At 43.7% G+C, this 21,674-nt stretch overlaps 1 protein-coding gene across 2 annotated transcripts in view; it reads right to left on the reverse strand.

Moving 5' to 3' along the window:
- Positions 1–21,674, reverse strand: part of AZI2 (5-azacytidine induced 2) — a 111,836-nt gene that overhangs the window by 2,600 nt on the left and 87,562 nt on the right. For both annotated transcript variants that reach the window (XM_068236204.1, XM_068236203.1), the window contains one exon: positions 3,538–3,662. In XM_068236204.1, coding sequence (XP_068092305.1) covers positions 3,538–3,662 — 125 coding nt within the window. The remainder of the gene's footprint in view (positions 1–3,537; positions 3,663–21,674) is intronic.

The raw sequence follows: 21,674 nt of genomic DNA on the forward strand, positions 1-21,674 counted from the left end.
AGTTTAGTATCACCAGTTGACTACCATGGCTTGGGATTATGGCAAGTGTAAGACTAGGTTCCCACTGCAATGAGGGCATTTACCAAATGCACTGTAGAACATGCATTATGAGAACGTAGTCCATTATACAGGAATGGGAACATGCCCATACAATTGTACTAGCGGTGCGTTTCCATGTATTAAACCCTAAAAAGTACTAGAGGTCACATGAAGCCCGAGAATGGGGCTAAAATGATTGCGCCAACAAGAAATTCAAATATATTTTACAGCATCTGAAAGCCTTAAAGGAGTACTGTAGGAGGGTAGGGGGAAAAACAGTTGAACTTACCTGGGGCTTCTAATGGTCCCCCGCAGACGTCCTGTGCCTGCACAGCCAATAACCGATGCTCCAGTGCCCACCTCTGGTTCACTTTCGGAATTAGCAACTTTAAAGTCGGAAAACCACTGCGCCTGCATGGCCACTCCCTCGCTTCCACTGACATCACCAGGAGTGTGTTGTGCATGCCCAGTACATTCTGCACCTGCGCTCCACTCCTGGTGATGTCAGCGGGAGCGAGAACACGACCATGCAGGCGCAGTGTTTTTCCGACTTTAAAGTTGGAAATACCAGAAGAGAACCGGAGGCAGGGACCAGAGCATCGGTGAGTGGCTGCACAGGCACAGGACATCTGCGGGGGACCATTAGAAGCCCCCGGTAAGTTCAACTCTTTTTCCCCCTACCGTAGTCCTTTAATAAGAGCAGGGTCAAAAATGTGTATTGGGATGTTTTGGGGGGCTAATCTAAGGCATTTACTGTCTCATCAAACTCAGAAGAAGATATAATGTGTAAGTAACAACAGGATACAACATTTCCTTTTTACAGGAAAGGTGTGAAAATAAAAGATGAAGTCTGTGGTTGTTTTAGAGACAAAAGCTACTGTTTCTTTTATAAATCACAACAACAAAGTTTAACACATTCCCTTCAAAACTTTTTATGGCAGTATATAGCACTACTGGGTGTGAGGGCAGTGTATCCTTCAGCTAAATAATATATAGCTCAATAGGAGGAACAAAGCCTACAGTTCTCAGATCATTATTCACAGATCAGGCCCATGCATTTTTTTTTTCATGTTAAAATTAGCCATTCCTGGAGTGAACAATCATTTACGGTAATAGCAGCAGCACCACTCAGGCTATTTTTATGATAAGTCTGAATAATTCTAAATACATATTGACATTTTACATTTATAGCTCTAGAAACTCACAAGACTGCATGAGTTTCTACACTTGAACTTTTTTTTTTAAATGGCTCTCCCTTAGAACCCCTTAAAGAGAACCCGAGGTGGGTTTGAAGAATGTTATCTGCATACAGAGGCTGGATCTGCCTATACAGCCCAGCCTCTGTTGCTATCCCAAACCCCCCTAAGGTCCCCCTGCACTCTGCAATCCCTCATAAATCACAGCCACGCTGCTGACACACAGCTTGTCAGAGCTGGCTGTGTTTATCTCTATAGTGTCAGTCTGCTGCTCTCCCCGCCTCCTGCAGAACTTCAGTCCCCGCCTGCATGCCTTCCCTCCCTGCTGATTGGAGGGAAGGGACAGGGGCAGGGACCGGAGCTATGCAGGAGGCGGGGGAGCAGCTGAGACTGACACTACAGATGTAAACACAGCCTCACAGCACGGCTGTGATTTATGAGGGATTGCAGAGTGCAGGGGGACCTTAGTGGGGTTTGGGGATAGCAACAGAGGCTGGGTTGTATAGGCAGATCCAGCCTCTGTATGCAGATAACATTCTTTAAACACACCTTCGTGTTCTCTTTAAGTAATTGTGTTTCTTTGTTTTTCATTATAAACTCCACATCTAAATTTTAAAGCATCGTATACACGCTAAATAAAACTTGGTGTACAACGTCTACAAATTCTTCAGCCGGTGATCATTTGGGCAGATGGATTTGGCCAATCACTAGGCGAGAGCTGTTCTTTTCACTCACCCTGCCCACTGCGTGACATAACAACCGCACCACTCCGTCGCCTCCCATAGGAACAAAACAGGTTGCTAGCGTGCATGGTAGTGATGCATCTGTACAGCCTCATCCCTGCAATGTCGCTCAAGGTATCGGGACAACATTCAATGTACAGGTGTACGAACCGCACGTCCTGAAAGTCATATACTTTACATTATAGTTTAGTTTTACCACATGTGTAGTAGTACAGCCTCGAGTATACAATCAAGATGGTATTTTATAGGATGAGCTTTATTATAGCATATTTTGCAGTGTGTTTTTAACATGTCAAGAGAAAGCTCCCTACCACTAAGCTTTTTCCATTTCAGTTTTATTTTTATAAATTAAAAAAATGAGTAGCAAAAATGATAGATTTCAATGAAATGCTAATAATTTTTACACAATTTTATGGTAAGATTATGCAAATATATGCAGCTTGGAATCAGACCTGTCCAACTCCAAATATTATATAAACGCTTCCCATTCAAGTGAATGGTCAGCATTGTTACCATCATTTCCTGCCATTTGCACAAACGCCACGTTTTTATCCCTATTTTTCCAATCGCGGGACGCCCGGCAAGTGTCCATGAGAATCAAGCCTAACATGCAAGCTGAAATTATCTGCATTTCCTTGACTATTTAATGCTAAGGATGCAGCTATCCAGCCAAAATGGGGAATTATGGATTTGCTTATGGTTATAGGGCTCAAAGCGCCAGAGCTGCAGCCACTAGGGGCCGCTCTATAGGCAGTAGCAGTGTTAGGGAGTCCTTACTGAATAGGTGCTGGCTTACTGAACAGGAAGAGCTAAGATTTGAACCCTGTTCTCCTATGTCAGAGGCAAAAAAGTCTAAAGTACACACTTTCAGTTATGATCACTGACCAATTTTACCACCTCCATGTAGTATGAGGGTCAACAGATATTAAATACTATGAGCAGATTGTGTAGGTAAAACCTCATACTACAATGTAGGTAGTAAAACTGGTCATTGATTGGCCAATTATAATTTGAAGTGCGTATCAGGCTTAAGAGAGATACCGTTTGGCCCTAGAAGGTGACATTTTTTTAAATGAATACTGGGAAATTTTTATTACCTTTATGTTTTACAAAATAACATTTCAGTTAACAAAATGAAGCAGGGGGCGACTCCAACAAGCTAACAATGACATCTGTCAACTGGCATCGGTATATGAAATATCTGCATTGTTGTTTTTTTTGTTTTTTTATGCAAGGCAGATAGTAAAAGGTCAAATACAAATAAACTGTTAACACCTCTGCCTGTGCGCTTAGGCTGGCTGAGAAAGAAAAAGCCACAAGGGGGAACAGAATACAGCACAGCAGAAAAACACATCAGCAACACCTTTATGTGTGAACTTGACCAGTATGAGACAGAAGCCAAACCAGAGAACGGCTAGGCTGCAGCTCTAATATACCCAGACGCATCCTCCTCGCACAGCAAGATTCTGATGAGATATGATAGCCAGTTGCTCTTTAAATGGCATTGCCAGGATCAGTGGTTTAGAGTAGTCCTATTACAGTATACTAATGTGACTTGCCTTTCTTGGTTGCAGCCACTGTTCCTTTCAGCTTTCTTAGCACCTTCTCTTGTACTTCGGTTACTAGATGTAAATTAGACATTTCCTTCTGCAGCTCCCAGTACGCCTCTCGCATGCTGCGCTCGCTGGTAAAGACAGAAAATAGAAAGCTTTCATTTGCTGCCCAGTAACATCTTATTTCATCTTCACCACTGACTGCTACATACATATATACCGTAAAAATAAATAAATTTACAAGTATGGACAAATGGCAACCACACCTAATATGACCTTATTTTTAAATACCGTACATAAAATGCATAAACCTATCTAAAACAACATCTGTTTATTAGGCTGCAATATTTAAATATAGCAGTATGAATGAATGTGTGTACTTAAAGCGGAATATAACCCTGCATTTCAACTTTTGCTCTAAAACATTATTTACAGCATATTATATGCAAAAAGCATTTTTTTTTTTAACTAGACCAGCATTGGAAGGGTTACACAGGGCTTTAAAGTTCCTGGAGATTTCTGCAGATGCATCCGAAGCTGAAATAGATACATTTTGTTTACATAAGTGTATCTAAGTGTGGCATGTGACTCATCTCTCTGACTGAGCTGGAGGACAGCCAAAGTGTGTGTAACATTCAACACTTAGATACATTTATGTATAAGGAACTTTAAAGCCCTGTGTAACCCTTCCAATGCTGGTCTAGTAAAAAAAAAAAAATTGCTTTTTGCATATAATATGCTGTAAATAATGTTTTAGAGCAAAGTTGAAATGCAGGGTTATATTCCACTTTAAGGCCTCGTTCACATCATTTAGCGCAAATGGCTGTGCGATCGGAACGCAACGCGTTTGATCGCACGCCATCTGCGCTGCAGATCCCATTACAATTAATTAACAAAAGAAGCAATAAAAATATTCTTACCAATAAATTCGCAAGAAAACTGTTAAAGTGTACCCTGAACTCCAAACTTCCTCTCTGCTCTAAAAGATATGCAACAGCGTAATAACCTTTCAAGAAAAAAACATTTCTTTGTTACAGTTGAAACAAATCCTGCATTAAATCTGCAGGTCCTGCTTTCATGGAAGCATAGATATTGTTAACATCCTGTGTTTACAAATTATCTGCTCTGATGTGGCTGAGGGATTCTTAAGGTGACAAAGCTGAAAAATCAAATTATGGTGGAGATTAATCACAGAGGAGGGGGAATTAGACAGCCTAAACTCTGTAAATACATACAGGGTGCATTCCTCTAAATTTTCATTTCGTCCTGTGCAAGAGTTCAGGTCCACTTTAAGCTCTTATTGCAGAGGCATTTCAATTTTAGTTTGTAGTGCATCTTGGTTTCTTTTTAAAGACCATACTTGTCCATCTGACATAGCCATACACCAAAAAAAGGATTCAAGAATACATTTATTTGTATATCCGATTAACTGAATGATCTTGGCTCTCTCACAGATATGTTTCATAAGGATGAGGCCTACCATAAGCTGTGGGGTATTTCTAGCGTTTTACATGGCAGGCTAGTCTGTGTGATCTGCTACAGCAGGAGTTCCATCTTGGCACCCCTTGCAGGCCATGCAGCTCATTTTCCTCTCCGATATAGCTTTATATTGGAATTCTAGATAAATATTGTTCTTTGGCCTGTAGTAGAAAAGAAGACAAGGGCAGTGTCTTGACTCTAAAATGCCATGAGGAGCAGTGGGGTTTACATAGCTGGGGAATGGACTGAACAGACTCAACCGGTGATTATGGAAAACAAAAGTTTGCTTTCTTAAAACAAAGTATTTGTGATATTTCAGGTTGGCGTGAGCTCCGAGATGACCCCCAGTGCATCACTGCTGAAATATGCAAATTAACCATTGTTGTCCCTGGAAGCTAAACACACCTCCAGATCCGCTGGCTCTTGTAGCTCACTCCAACCTGAATTATCGCAAATAATTTCTGTTTTAAAAAATAAAACTTGTTTTTCATAGCATATTAGTAAGAGGGCTTTTAGGTCCATTGTAGCCCCTTACAAACTGTTCTGGTTCACCATGAGCAGGCAAGGTACACTGTACAACAGGTGATTATGAGACATTGGGTATGAGGCAGGTTGTTTCAGCACAAACAACTGGTGAGTGAATATCATCAGTGGGAGGGGCTTTGTCTGGATACCACATTATCGGTATGTGGCCAAGTCACTAGCAAGCACCACTTGTAGAACCAACGGGAAAACAAGGCTCAGCACTGTTTCAGCAGACATACGTTAAACAAGTGTAAAGTGATAAGACCATTCAGCATTGGTGGGAATTTCCATAGAGATGTAGTGCTAACCTGAAGCTTGTAAATGGGGTGGAAAAAAAATGACAGTAGAATGAATGTTCAGTAGAATATGGCTAGAAATCACGTGTGGCAGCTGCTGTTTGCCGATACCGGTCATCAGAACCATTCCAAATTCAGTAAACAAAGAAAGAGTACCCTGAAGAGGCAGCACCGCACTGACCAAAAATATATATTGGAATAATCCAATCTTTATTTGAACAACACTATTGAATAAAAACAATTTAAAAATCACTCACAGGTGACAAATGGGGAGTAAAAATTGAATATCATCATCTATATAATAATGATTCAATATTCCCTATAGTTGCGCTCAGTCCCTTGATCCTTACATCCAGATTCCAGGGGCCAATCCAATATTGCACCTTAATGAACAAAGGATATATATAGTGTAATATGTTCTGACAAAAAAGATTAGCACCCTTTTAGTGACAGTCACACTCTGGGAGCAGTGTATATGTATAAATCAAGGTTAGATGCCCGACACCACCTATATCAAGCACTCCCCCCCTAGTTATCCCTGCTCACCAGCAGCAAAACACAGCAGGTATCACATCCAGTTCACCACACTGCTAAATGCTCAATGTTGCCGTCATCAAGGTTAATATGCTTTGGACATAATCTAGGGCTCAAACAAGAAGGATCATGTGTAAAACCGTATTATTTAATACAACCTTTAAAACCAGTAATGCCCGTACATGAGAAAACAAGTAAACAGCATAAATATCACCATCTCTGGATCAGGAAGATAGCAGCGTCCCGCATCCCCTCTCCGTATGCTCCTCTTGGTGTGTAGGCCTTGGCTCCGCCCTACCGGTTTCGTCATACAATGACTCATCAGGGGCTAAAGGTCATATCCCACACCAAGCTTATAAGGCCCTCCACGCCGCCCTATCCACGCCCCGCATCAGCGAGCGCAATGATCTACAGCGGCGTCTTCACTCCGTCATCCCCGGCTCTCCCATTCTCGCGATGGATACCTAAGCGTACGTTATTGCGTACGACGCATGACAGCCGCTGCGTGCCACCATGCGTTCCATACGCACTTCCCCCGTGCGGACACGTCTGCGCCCGTCCGGACACAGACACCTCCACACAAACAGTTCCGCACGCCATATCTTCTCCTATACAGCCTGATGGCGTTACAACCTATGGAAAATAAAAACACCACAACCCTCCCCCTCCCTCTGTAGCCACCCCAATCACATATCAACTAACCTATCACAACATAGATCACTCCTGCAGCCCTATATGCTTTAGGTCACAATTATACAGTGATTATTTCTTCCCCCAAACATTTCAGTAACATATTTATTAGTATAAATTTTACATGCAACATTTCCATAAAAAACAATCCCATAATCAAACACTCATAATAAACATTAATAATCAATCTTAACTCTAATACCTTTGTATCATATTACAGTGCCCCATATACACTTATATATAAATGTGATCATATATTAGACTCAGATCCTCCTACTAAAATTGTGACATCCCTGATGCAGACACACTGTCTACTTCATAACATATCTTCCCCCCTGTGCAAAGTTTTTGTGCATAGATCCATTATCTACAAACCACTCTCTACTTTATATTTCCACCCCCCCCCCCTTTTTCTTCTCTACTCCCTGTGCAATTTTAGTGCATAAATCATCTATTAATTCCTCATTCCTAAAGATGGCTCATAGCCAATTAGCTTCATAAAGTGCATACCATATCCTAACTACACCCCCTATACAATACTGTTAATCATTATTCAAAAAGCAATTGATGTCAATATCTATATTTAGACCGTCAGGTTTCAATGTTTGCAAGTTATATATCCATCTCGTTTCTGCGTATTATAAAAAAGAACTGGAAAATACTGATCAGTGACCCGGTGATCAGTAGAATTTTACCTCCAAGCCCTAAGTTTATCTATCGAAGAGCCCCTAATTTGAGGGATGCTCTGGTCCCAAGTTGTGTCAACCCTCCAGAATCTAAAAAGAGGAATCATTGGCAAAGTGATGGATTCTTTCCCTGCAGAGATTGTAGGGGCTGCGAGTTTGGACTTGCAGTTAAAACTAAGGAATTTCAATCTAAGGCAAATGGGATGACGTTTAAAATAAGGGACTTTATAACATGCCAGAGTAATCATGTGGTATATTTGATGTGGTGCGAATGTGGATACCAATATGTGGGGCGAACCACACGCACACTTAAGAAAAGAATAAATGAACATATATATAAAATCTCGAAAGGCCATGATAATCACAGTGTATCCTCACATTTCAAATTAAGTCATCAGTGCAATCCAGCAAAAATGAAATTTTGTGGGATTGAAAAATTGAACCCCAACTGGAGGGGGAGTCACAAATTGCGTGAAATAAGTAAGGCAGAAACAAGATGGATATATAACTTGCAAACATTGAAACCTGACGGTCTAAATATAGATATTGACATCAATTGCTTTTTGAATAATGATTAACAGTATTGTATAGGGGGTGTAGTTAGGATATGGTATGCACTTTATGAAGCTAATTGGCTATGAGCCATCTTTAGGAATGAGGAATTAATAGATGATTTATGCACTAAAATTGCACAGGGAGTAGAGAAGAAAAAGGGGGGGGGGGGAAATATAAAGTAGAGAGTGGTTTGTAGATAATGGATCTATGCACAAAAACTTTGCACAGGGGGGAAGATATGTTATGAAGTAGACAGTGTGTCTGCATCAGGGATGTCACAATTTTAGTAGGAGGATCTGAGTCTAATATATGATCACATTTATATATAAGTGTATATGGGGCACTGTAATATGATACAAAGGTATTAGAGTTAAGATTGATTATTAATGTTTATTATGAGTGTTTGATTATGGGATTGTTTTTTATGGAAATGTTGCATGTAAAATTTATACTAATAAATATGTTACTGAAATGTTTGGGGGAAGAAATAATCACTGTATAATTGTGACCTAAAGCATATAGGGCTGCAGGAGTGATCTATGTTGTGATAGGTTAGTTGATATGTGATTGGGGTGGCTACAGAGGGAGGGGGAGGGTTGTGGTGTTTTTATTTTCCATAGGTTGTAACGCCATCAGGCTGTATAGGAGAAGATATGGCGTGCGGAACTGTTTGTGTGGAGGTGTCTGTGTCCGGACGGGCGCAGACGTGTCCGCACGGGGGAAGTGCGTATGGAACGCATGGTGGCACGCAGCGGCTGTCATGCGTCGTACGCAATAACGTACGCTTAGGTATCCATCGCGAGAATGGGAGAGCCGGGGATGACGGAGTGAAGACGCCGCTGTAGATCATTGCGCTCGCTGATGCGGGGCGTGGATAGGGCGGCGTGGAGGGCCTTATAAGCTTGGTGTGGGATATGACCTTTAGCCCCTGATGAGTCATTGTATGACGAAACCGGTAGGGCGGAGCCAAGGCCTACACACCAAGAGGAGCATACGGAGAGGGGATGCGGGACGCTGCTATCTTCCTGATCCAGAGATGGTGATATTTATGCTGTTTACTTGTTTTCTCATGTACGGGCATTACTGGTTTTAAAGGTTGTATTAAATAATACGGTTTTACACATGATCCTTCTTGTTTGAGCCCTAGATTATGTCCAAAGCATATTAACCTTGATGACGGCAACATTGAGCATTTAGCAGTGTGGTGAACTGGATGTGATACCTGCTGTGTTTTGCTGCTGGTGAGCAGGGATAACTAGGGGGGGAGTGCTTGATATAGGTGGTGTCGGGCATCTAACCTTGATTTATACATATACACTGCTCCCAGAGTGTGACTGTCACTAAAAGGGTGCTAATCTTTTTTGTCAGAACATATTACACTATATATATCCTTTGTTCATTAAGGTGCAATATTGGATTGGCCCCTGGAATCTGGATGTAAGGATCAAGGGACTGAGCGCAACTATAGGGAATATTGAAGTATATGGACGTGGTTGTCTAAATAGTGCGCACCACCTGAGACTTGAACTATTGGATTGTGTAACAGCTTTTTGTCCGAAAGGATTGTGAAGCGCAGCCTAAGGGTACTGGTATTTATTATTTTTATATAATAATGATAATGCTAATTCATAACAGGTCTGCCTGATCCTCAGAAAAATTGTAAAAATCATAACAAATTCGCTCCTATATAGTCAATAAGAAAAAGTGCAATGTGCCAGCCGCAATGGACAACGGAGCAACCACTCAAGATAAGAAGGTGCTTACAAGCAGGAGAAAGTGATAAAGGATCAGGGATGACTGAGGGACACAGCCACCCAAGAGCCTTATTGCATCACGCGGGCAATGATCCCGCTTTAGAAGAGGCTGATTATTATTTTTTTTTAAATTTTTACATGGTGCTTGTCCAATTTTTGGTTGTTTTATCAGAACCATTCCAACTAACTGTTGTCTATGAACTATCGAAATAAAAAGGTTTTGGTCAAGCATACTGCAACTTGGCAGGTCATTCTTAAGTTGGGGACAACATGTAGTGTGAAAAGGCCCTTCAAAAAAATATATACATAGGCCTCTATTCATAAAACTTATGTGGAGAAAAAAACCCGTGGAGGCAAAATACCGCAGCGTTATTTTAGACTTCTGGGTGGTCATTCATAAAAATCTTGCCAGCTGCCATAGAAGTGCGGAAATCACCCGCTGAAGGCTGGCGGTAAGCTGTCGGAAGGCATGCGGAAACACTGAAGCCGGCAGAGTCCCTCCGTGCGCAGCTCTCTCTGGGAGGTCTGTCCCATTCCCTTTTTTATGTAATCCGAACTCTTCTCGCTACATCAGAGGAAGCGGTATTTCCCGTCCACTTACCACTTCCTCTAATATTTATGAATTGACATTTTGTAACTTTTTCTAGATAAATGTAGAAAAACACCGCACAAGGCGGACATTTCTCGCTCTGCTGGGGGATTGTAGATTTTCATGCGGAAACAGCTTTTATGAATGCCCACTTTGCTAAATGGTCGGGAAAGTCCGCTGTTTTGAGCGGAAAACTTGCGGTAAAGTTTTATGAATAGAGCCCATAGTTTTAATATGGTTTTCATTTTCCATCTGGAGGGGTGTGAAATCATAATAAAGGTCGTTGTAAAACACTAATACAGACATTGGTGTAAATTTCCTTCTGATCCGAGTTTGGGTATTGCTATCCATTGATTTCATACTTTGCACTTAGATTGATTTCACTTTATATGGTATACCAAAAGAGGGTTTCTTTTTCCCTCTCTCTTTTTTAATGCTCTTGAACCTGATTGCATAGTTATAGTGAGAGGACAAACAATTCTCTCTATACTGCATCAGGCTCATTGAGTAAAATCAACACTAACCCTACAGTGTTACTAACCAAGACTGCAGACAAAAAAACAAACAAAAAACAAGTAGCTATGCAGACGTGAAGACACCTTTATGAAAGCTAAGTGATATAGATCCCAGGTCCTCAGCATATGATACATGTACCCCTGGGGGTACATAAAGTTCTCATAGTCAATCTATCACAGTTAATTTGAGCATTGAAAAATTATAAACCTGCATAAAGTATTTTAAGCGTTAAAAGCATAAAGACAGGTCTGAAAAGCATTTATACACAAATATGTATGGAGTACTCCTACCAAAAATATGTATGTGTTGAGGGATACTACAGATTATTATTTACAATAGGTGGTACTTGCAAAACACCACCTTTCATAAAGGGGTACAATGCTATACCATGTACTGGTAGAACTGTTTACATTGTTACCCTAACCTGTTTATGCACCTTAGCAGGCCTTTATAGGTTATAGAGCTTTTATATGTTATACTAGAGCTGTTATATGTCATACAGGAGATGTACAAGTAACGCCAAATTGTTCTCACAGGACTGGTTTACACTGATACCCTTGCATGCCTTATATGTTTCTTGTGATCTGCTGATGCCCGACAGGAGATGTATGAAAATGCCAATGTCCCCCACACTATTGCTTGCACCGCGCAATTTTACGATGTCCCGTCCCAGACGCCAACCCTCCCAGCGCACCACCTACACCAAGGCAGAGCTCCTGGAATGGGAGCCCAAGGCCCAAGTTTTGCCCCTGTGGGACACAGTCTGGTCCCACATCAAAAAGTTGGTCCGTGGGAGCAACCACTGGCCTAGGGGGAGGAGGGCAGGCGCACAAGCTAGACTCAAAAGAAAGGGGCTGAGGTCAGTCTTACAAGCCATCCTGCTAGCAAACGTTCGCTCCCTCCCAAACAAGCTGGATAAGCTGCTTCTGCTACTTGACAGAAAACCTTCGCTAGGGTCCAACTCCCCGGTCCTCTGCTTCACCGAGACCTGGCTAAACGATAACATCCCGGACAACTCCCTCAACCTACCAGGTTTCAATCTTTTCCGCGCAGACCGCGACCACTGTCTCTCAGGGAAAAGTAAGGGCGGTGGAATCTGTTTTTACATTAACGCCATGTGGTGCTCCAACATAACCATCCTGCACAAATGCTGCTCCCCAGATGTCGAGCTGCTACTTATCAACTGCAGGCCTCAGTACTCACCCAGGGAGTTCACGTCCTATGTCCTCGCAGGTGTTTACATCCCCCCCCGGATGCGGACGTCAGAAACGCCCTGCGCACACTCAGTGACACCATCTCGCTGTGGGAGACAACCCTCCCGGACTCCCTCTTCATCATCCTAGGTGATTTCAACAGAGAAAACCTTCGCCAGGAACTGCCTCGATACAAACAACACATCACCTGCCCCACCAGGAACCAAAATACCCTGGACCACTGTTACACAGTCCTCAAAGACGCATACAAGGCTAATCGCCGAGCTGCACTTGGTAACTCCGACCACTGCCTAATCCACCTGATCCCCACTTACAGGAGGCACCTTGAAACCTCAAAGCCAATCGTCAGGTCTGTTAAGAAGTGGACAGAGGAGGCCAAGGAACAACTTCAAGCCTGCTTCGACAGCACGGACTGGTCAGCCCTGGAGGCTCCCTGCCTAGACGAATGGACAGAGAACATCACCGCTTATATCAGCTTCTGTGAGGAGACATGCATCCCAACGAAGACTGTCAAAATCTTCCCAAACGATAAACCCTGGTTCAACGGCAGGCTGCGGAGACTCCGAAGAATCAAGGAGGAAGCACACAAATCCGGATCCCCAGAGGAGTTCAGGGTGGCCAGGAACACCTTAAACCGTGAGCTGAAGGTGGCAAAGAGAGACTACTCTAACAAGCTGAGTCTGAACCTTCAGTCCAACAACCCACGGGACGTCTGGAAAGGCCTCAGAGCAGCCACTAACTTCAAGCCCCCCCCCCCCCCCTCAACACATACTTCCTAGCTTTGCGCTAGCTGAAGAGCTCAACAAATTCTATTGCAGGTTTGAGAAACAACCCACCCATCCGGTGGACCTAGCACTCACCTCTTCTCCAAGGGAGTCTCCTCCCACTTCATCTCCCCACACTGCTAGTGTCCCCCTGGTACTGAGGATAGTCCAGGAGGCGGATGTCTTACGACACCTCCGGAAGCTCAACACCAGGAAAGCCTCAGGCCTGGACGGCATATCTCCAACTTGCCTGAAGACATGTGCAAGCCAGCTAGCCCCGATCCTCAACTCCATCTTCAGCAAATCCCTGACGCTAGGCAAGGTCCCCTCCTACTTCAAAAAATCAGACATCATCCCAGTCCCCAAGAAACCAGGAGCCACTGATCTAAATAACTACAGACCTGTTGCTCTAACTCCAATCATCATGAAGACCTTTGAAAGACTGGTTCTCACCTATCTGAAGGGACACACAGCCACCTTAATGGATCCCCTGCAATTCGCTTACAGGGCCAACCGGTCCGTGGAGGATGCCATTAATATCAGTCTAGCACACATCATGACTCATCTGGACAAATCCAACACCTATGCCAGAATCCTGCTCCTTGACTTCAGTTCCGCTTTTAACACCATCTGTCCGAACATTCTGCATGACAACCTGGCACGACTCGGTGTGGACCTCTCTCTCTGCACCTGGATCAAGGACTTCCTCACCAACAGGACACAACTAGTGAGAATCGGCGGCTGCTCCTCTGGAGTCAGAACTACCAACACGGGGGCCCCGCAAGGGTGTGTGCTGTCCCCAATTCTTTTTCCCCTGTACACAAACAGCTGTACATCATCCACTGACTGTCAAGTTCATCAAGTTTGCGGATGATACCACCATCCTAGGTCTCATTGGAGAAGAAGGGGAGTTTGTATATCGTAGCGAGATTGAGCGGATCCTCAGGTGGTGCACGGACAACAGACTGGTACTAAACGCAGCAAAAACTGTGGAACTGATTGTGGACTTCAGAAGAAATGCCCCATCTCCCCATCCAGTCTACATTGATGGCACTGAGGTCTCCAGATTACACAGCGCACGGTTCCTTGGCACCGCCATCACTAAGAACTTAAGGTGGGATGTGAACACCTCCGTAACTCAAAAAAAAAGCCCAGCAGAGACTGTTCTTCTTAAGGCAGCTGAGGAAGTTTGGAATGTCACGGGAGCTAATGACTAGCTTCTACATGGCCACCATTGAGTCTGTCCTCTGCTCCTCCATTATTGTCTGGTACTCGGGGGCAAATACAAAGGACAAGCACAAACTTCAGAGGGTAATCCGCACCGCTGAGAAGATCATCGGGTCACCTCTGCCTCCCCTGGACCTCCTCCACACATCCAGAATGAGGTCCAGGGCCAACAGGATTACCGACGACCAATCCCACCCTGGCAGTGGCTTCTTCGACCCCCTGCCCTCAGGCCGCCGCTACAGGACCATCCCCACCAAAACCACCAGGCACAGAAACACCTTCTTCCCCCCAGGCAGTTCTCCTACTCAACGACTGAGAGCATGCGTGCATGCCTGTAGTCCACACTGTCCCACCGTTCCACGTGTTACAATCGTATCACGTATCACGCTAACTCTGGCACAATGGGGCTGTTCAGCCACACTATGCTTTGTTACTGTTATTATCAATGTTGTTGTTATATTGTCGCTGTTAACTGTTGTATTCCTATATTGTTGTTGTCATACTGTTGCATTCCTATGTAGCTACTACACGCACTACCATCCATGTCTGCCATGTGTCCACAAATAATTCCGGGTGCGGCACCTGTCGCACTTGGCGAATAAAGCTGATTCTGATTATGTTAAGAAACTCTGATGTAGATGACATCACATTCCCTGGGCAGAAGTAATGGCAAACAGTGACACCCAGGGCTGGATTTACCATAAAGCACGTGCCTGAGATGGAAAGGCGGCTCACTCCCCTCCCCAAGTGCCACCCTCTCACCTTACCCATGCAGAGTCCCGAGCAAAGTGTAAATGAGAGGTTACTCACCCGGGTCTCCACATTCAGCTTACCAGGTCTCCCTTCAGTCGGGAGCACCTCTAACTACCTAGTACTTGGGAGCTCATCTAGCTACTTAATACTGAGAACAGCTTTAGCTACTTTATAGTGAGGCTCTCCTGTAGCTACCTATGATGGGCAAGGGAACTAATGAAGTGATAACTGGGCCAGCCAGCACACTTGTGGTGCAGTTCTGGTGTTTGTAGGTTCAAGGAGGTCTAGGGTGCCAGGACATCTGTGCCTATAGGCTCCTGGGATATAAATCCGGGCCTGGTGACACCCCACCTCAGGCAGCATTACAGCACAGTCATTTAGACTCATCCGGTCACTGAAATAGACATCTGGCTCAATGCAGCCGTGCGCACACACACACACACACACACACACACACAGATCATGCATAAATCACCAATGTGTTTGCCCACTCTGCTTCAAATGTTGGGCTCTTTGCAGATCTGCAACATGCCAAAAAGTCCTCTGCAGATCGGTCACCTTCCACACAGAGACTTTCCCTACATCTCACAATGGTTTAAAGAGATTGGATAAACCAAAGGCAGTTAATTATATTTTCAAAGTTCTGGCTTCCCTAATATCAGTGAGTTTTTTTAGGTACCACCTTTAATGTCTTATTGGAGGACACCGGCTATCGGTGATATACTGTAGTAGTGCAGGCTGATTGGACTTCAGGTCAGTCTTATTTGACCAGAATTAAAAGAGGCGATTTTCCTTGCTAAATCTGCAATTAATGCAACAATCTTATCAAGGGGGAGCAGGTGCACCCAGCATTTGACATAAGGGTTATTTTACTTGCAATTCTTGATTTGTTGTTTATCTCAGGGCTATGAAGCCCAAGCAATTTCTGGGTACCTGGACTCTGAGTCAGTGGTTTCATAAACTGAGGAGTCACGGAGTTGGATGATTTTTGTACTGAATCCACAGCCGAGTTGGAGTCAAGAAGTCCGAGTAATTTTTGGGTACCTGGAGTCGGAGGTTTCATAATCGTAGGAGTTGGATGATTTCTGTACAGACTAATGAAGGTAAACTTATAAGAATGGAAAACCCATCATTGCAGGTCATTTGTGCAGAACTAGAAATATTGCAGTCAGTACAGCGCTCAACACCAACCAGTGCCACAACCCCTATATATCTATAGGAGTCCAAGTAAGTACATCAAAATGGGACCACAAACGCAGTTCTTATACCAAACAGTGTCAGTTCATAATACCAGCATCACATAGAGTCTTTTAATCCCAGCTTGCAGTAATCAGATAGAATTCAATACTCTCACCAGATCTGCTGGCTGATACATTACAATCAGCATAAAGCGCTTTCACAGTACAGTTGATCCCCGCACATTCACCAGCTTCTTCCTAATAGTGACTCAGAAAAGGAAGGGGGGAGCAAACCTAGCGTAATCCAGTTTATGGAAGTGAACCACAACCTTATTCCTTTTCCCACATATAGCACCGTGCACACAATGGACTTGATTCACAAAACCATGTGCGGTAACCAGGGGTCGAGTGGTGCGTGGACGCGGGTGAACGGCGTCCACTTACTATTTCCCTGGGGTGGACGCCGTTCACCCTGCCATGTTCGGAGGGGAGCAGCGCAGTGGAAAGAGAGCTGTGAGCAGCAGTGGAGAAGGGGGGCCATTCCCCCCCCCTCCCCTCACCTTAGGTGCTCTCTTTCCCTCGCTCTCCCCTCCTGAAGTAAAGTGTGCGCAGCCGGCAGCGGGCGGGACTTACCTCTCCTCGTTCCGGCGTCGGATCTGCGTGCAGCTGCTCTGGTCTGTATCAGACCAGACTTGCGGCACGCAGATCCGGAGTTCCGACGACGAGGAGAGGTAAGTCCCGCCCGCTGCCGGCTGCGCGCACATTACTTCAGGAGGTGAGAGCGAGGAAAGGAGAGCACCCTAAGGTGCTGCTCACAGCGCTGCTCCCCTCCTGCTGGGGGACACCTATTCTGGGCACATATACCCCTGGCTACATATACTGGGCACATATACCCCTGGCTACATATGGGCACATATACCCCTGCCTACATATACTGGGCATATATACCCCTGGCTACATATACTGGGCATATATACCCCTGGCTACATATACTGGGCATATATACCCCTGGGTACATATACTGGGCATATATACCCCTGGCTACATATACTGGGCATATATACACCTGGCTACATATACTGGGCATATATACCCCTGGCTACATATACTGGGCATATATACCCCTGGCTACATATACTGGGCATATATACCCCCTGACTACATATACTGGGCATATATACCCCTGGCTACATATACTGGGCACATATACCCCCCTGACTACATATAGTGGGCACGTATACCCCTGGCTACATATACTGGGCACGTATACCCCTGGCTACATATACTGGGCACGTATACCCCTGGATACATATACTGGGCACGTATACCCCTGGCTACATATACTAGGGATATATACCCCTGGCTACATATACTAGGCACATATACCTCTGGCTACATATACTGGGGACTACTATACTCATGGCTACTTATACTGGGGACACCTATAGACCTGGCTACCTATGCTGGGGGTACCTATTTTGGGGGAACTGCTGTCAGATTATCTGCTGTTATGTATTTTGGGGAACAGCTGCCAGATTATGTGTATGTTAGAGGAACAGCTGCTGCCAGATTACGTGTATTTTGGGGAACAGCTGCCAGATTATGTGTATGTTAGGGGAACGACTGCTGCCAGATTATGCGTATTTTGGGGAACTGCTGCCAGATTGTGTATGTTTGGGGGACCACTGCTGCCAGATTATATGTATTTTGGGTGTTACGTGTATTTTGGGTGATCCGCTGCCAGGTTTCGCGTATTTTGGGGAACTGCTTCCAAATTATGTGTATGTTGGGGGAACTGCTGCTGCCACACTGTCTATTTTGGGGGAACCACTTCCATATTATCTGTATTTTGGAGGAACTTCTACCAGATTATGTGTCTTTTTGGTGAAATGCTGTCAGATTACATCTATTTTGGGGGGATACACTACGGCAGAGCTCAAACTTCCCTGGCAGACCTTTTACATCACTGCTAAGGTCATGTATATTTGGCCCCACCCATGACCACGCCCACATTATGCTTGACCACGCCCATTTTTTGGCGCGCCGCGCAGAGGTTTTTTCCGGGTGAGTCCACTCACTTCTTTTTCCAGGACTAGACCCCTGGCGGTAACTCTTGTTTGGGTGAAAAATTACCTCCAGTGATAATTCACTAAAAATAGTGAAAATAGTGAGTATTCACTAAAAATGTACAGAGTGTGATAAATGTTTGATAAAAGTGTGGTAAAACAGGTGATAAAACTGTCAGTAATATGTACGGAAAAAAAAAAGCTTTTTTGACCACTGTAGGGCAGCCCATATACTTGCCACCCATTACACAGAGACTACCCAGGAAAGCCTGTCCCATTTAAAGTGGGACCTCAACTCTTGCGTAGGACAGAATGAAAACATATAGAAATGCACCCTGTATGTATATAATTTAGCCTGTCTAATTCCCCCTCATCTGTGAATAATCACAACTGGAGTTTGAGCTCTCAGCTGTGCCAGCTGGCTGCCTCAGCAGAGCAGCTAATGTGTAAACACAGAATGTTAACCCTATGTCTGCTTCCATGAAAGCAGGAAGTACATACACTGGATATTTTTTGTTAGATTTGTATCAGCTGTAACAAAAAAAGTTTTTCTTTAAAGGTTATTATGCTGTTGCTTATCATTTAAAAGCAGCGATGAATTTCCTCCTCGGCATCTATAAAATCATCTAAAAGACTGTACGAGGTCTGAAAGTGCGCCTTGAGATTAGACACACTAGTCTTTTCTGCCTTCTATGTAAAATTGACAAACTCGAGCAAAGAACGCTCAAAAGGCTCCATTCTGAAGGCCGAAAGCAGAGAAGTGATAATTATCACCTACCATTTGTAGGTGATAAAAAAATCCTTAATTAACACCAACTTTTCAATTGAGAATCTCAAATTGGAGATACATTTTGAGGTAATTACCACACTTTTACAGCATGAGGTAATTTAGGGAGAAAAAAAAATTTATGCATTTGAAAATGGAGATATTTTGGTCGGTGTTTATCACTACCTAATTTAACTCATGCGGTAACTCAATGAGAATAGAGCCCAATGTGTTCATTTAACACCCTGGTGAGTATAAGCAAATCTCCACGTTCACCAGATTCCCAGACCTCGTAGAGGACCAGCATAAACGCTTGATGGGAATGCTCCCAGTACCCCTCAGCTTAACAGACTTCTCTTTCTTTAAAAACTCCAAACAAGAATCTCCATAGCGTAATACACATTACCCTTACCCACGTGTATATAAACCATGATAGCCCTAGATCTCCACTACCATATATGGTAGTGGAGATCTGGGGCTATCATGGTTTATATAGAAGATATTTAATTATTATGTTATGTATTGATTGGGTTGTCATGGTACCAGGATGTGCCATTCACTTTAGTAATATTATTGGTAATGGGATCTTGTAAGGCCATAGTATAAGGAGGTGGTACACATGGGTAAGGGTAATGGGTATGATTTAGTGGGGTGCATGGCACATCCCATGGTATATGGAGAGGATGAGGGAGGTATCAAATGTTGGGTGGACAATATGTGGGTGGGCACAAGTGTGGAGAGGTACAATGTGGATGTACTCCCTCAGTTATAGTGTTAGCATAATGGATCATTTTTAAATGGTTAGTAAGGGAGCTTTTATTGCTGGTATTTGTTATGTTTATTTATGTTTTTAACTGCAATCAATGTGGCCACTAGAGTTACTATGTTGACAATGTCACATTACGCTACATCTGTCAGATCTACCTATGCTAAATGGCCGCTGCGCATTGGGAACCAATTTGTATAGACCTGTTGCGGTGGGAAGGTCGGATTTTGCTGTATCCATCAGATCCACCTACCTAAAATGGCTGCCGCACACTAGGAACTAATCTGCATTAGCCGCATACTAAAGCGTCTCCTTCGCAGACTGTAGGCATGCCCCTGATGAGTCACCAGTGACGAAACCGGTAGGGCGGGGCCTCAGTCGTGGAGCTTGAGACGCGAGAGTGAAAGCAGCGGTGCTGAGGACGTCCATAAGTATTATGTTATGCGCATAATTTCTATTAAATGTGAGTGCACTTATGTGATTTAAAGCTTTATTAAACGTTATTACGCTATGGAGATTCTTGTTTGGGGTTTTTAAGGAAAGAAAAGTCTGTTAAGCTGAGGAGTACTGGGAGCATTCCCATCAAGCGTTTATGCTGGTCCCCTACGAGGACAGCCTGGGAATCTGGTGAGCGTGGAGATTTGCTTATACTCACCAGGGTGTTAAATGAACACATTGGGCTTGATTCACAAAAGAGTGCTAACTGTTAGCACGGACGTTTTCGTGCGAATTTTCGCATTGCGCGCGATTGCGAATTTTCACGCGAAACGATAACATTTTGCGCGCAAATGCAATTTTTTGCGTGAAATCGTTATCGTTTTCGTGTGTAAATTTGCATTTGCGCGCAAAAATGTATCGTTTCATGTGAAAATTCGCAATCGCGCGCAATGCAAAAACGGCTGTGCTAACAGTTAGCACTCTTTTGTGAATCAAGCCCATTGTGTGCACGGTGCTATATGTGGGAAAAGGAATAAGGCTGTGGTTCACTTCCAAAACTGGATTACGCTAGGTTTGCTCCCCCCTTCCTTTTCTGAGTCACTATTAGGAAGAAGCTGGTGAATGTGCGGGGATCAACTGTACTGTGAAAGCGCTTTATGCTGATTGTAATGTATCAGCCAGCAGATCTGGTGAGAGTATTGAATTCTGATTACTGCAAACTGGGATTAAAAGACTATGTGATGCTGGGATTATGAACTGACAATGTTTGGTATAAGAACTGCGTTTGTGGTCCCATTTTGATGTACTTACTTGGACTACTATAGATATAGGGGTTGTGGCACTGGTTGGTGTTGAGCACTGTACTGACTGCTATATTTCTAACTTTTAAGGGTGGATATACCCATTTTACAGTGTAGCGAACCATCTAACCAGTGCGCTTCGGATTGATTTAAGTACAGTGCTTTTTAGAGGAGCGCACATACCACTAACCTTCTAGCAATTTGTGCAGAACTGCTAAACTGTAACAATTTAAATAGAAAAAGCATCTATGGTCTACAAACCAGGCGACAAAACCTATAAATTTATTGAAAGGACGTATCCCAAATAAAAACAAAGAACACTTCACCAGTGTTGCTGGGAGGGATGATAAAATATAAAGCAATAAATAAGTAATAATCACACAGTGTGACAAGAGGGGTTTGATATACACATCAACATAACGCACAAGCAATTATATCCAATAGTCATGTAACTGACAAACAACAGCCCAGATTGCTAGGTAAAATCATGATACATGTATATATATATGGCTGTTGGTAAGAGAATAATGTAATAAAAACCTCACCT

This window comes from Hyperolius riggenbachi, chromosome 5 (assembly GCF_040937935.1).
Source record: "Hyperolius riggenbachi isolate aHypRig1 chromosome 5, aHypRig1.pri, whole genome shotgun sequence".
Lineage (NCBI taxonomy): Eukaryota > Metazoa > Chordata > Amphibia > Anura > Hyperoliidae > Hyperolius > Hyperolius riggenbachi.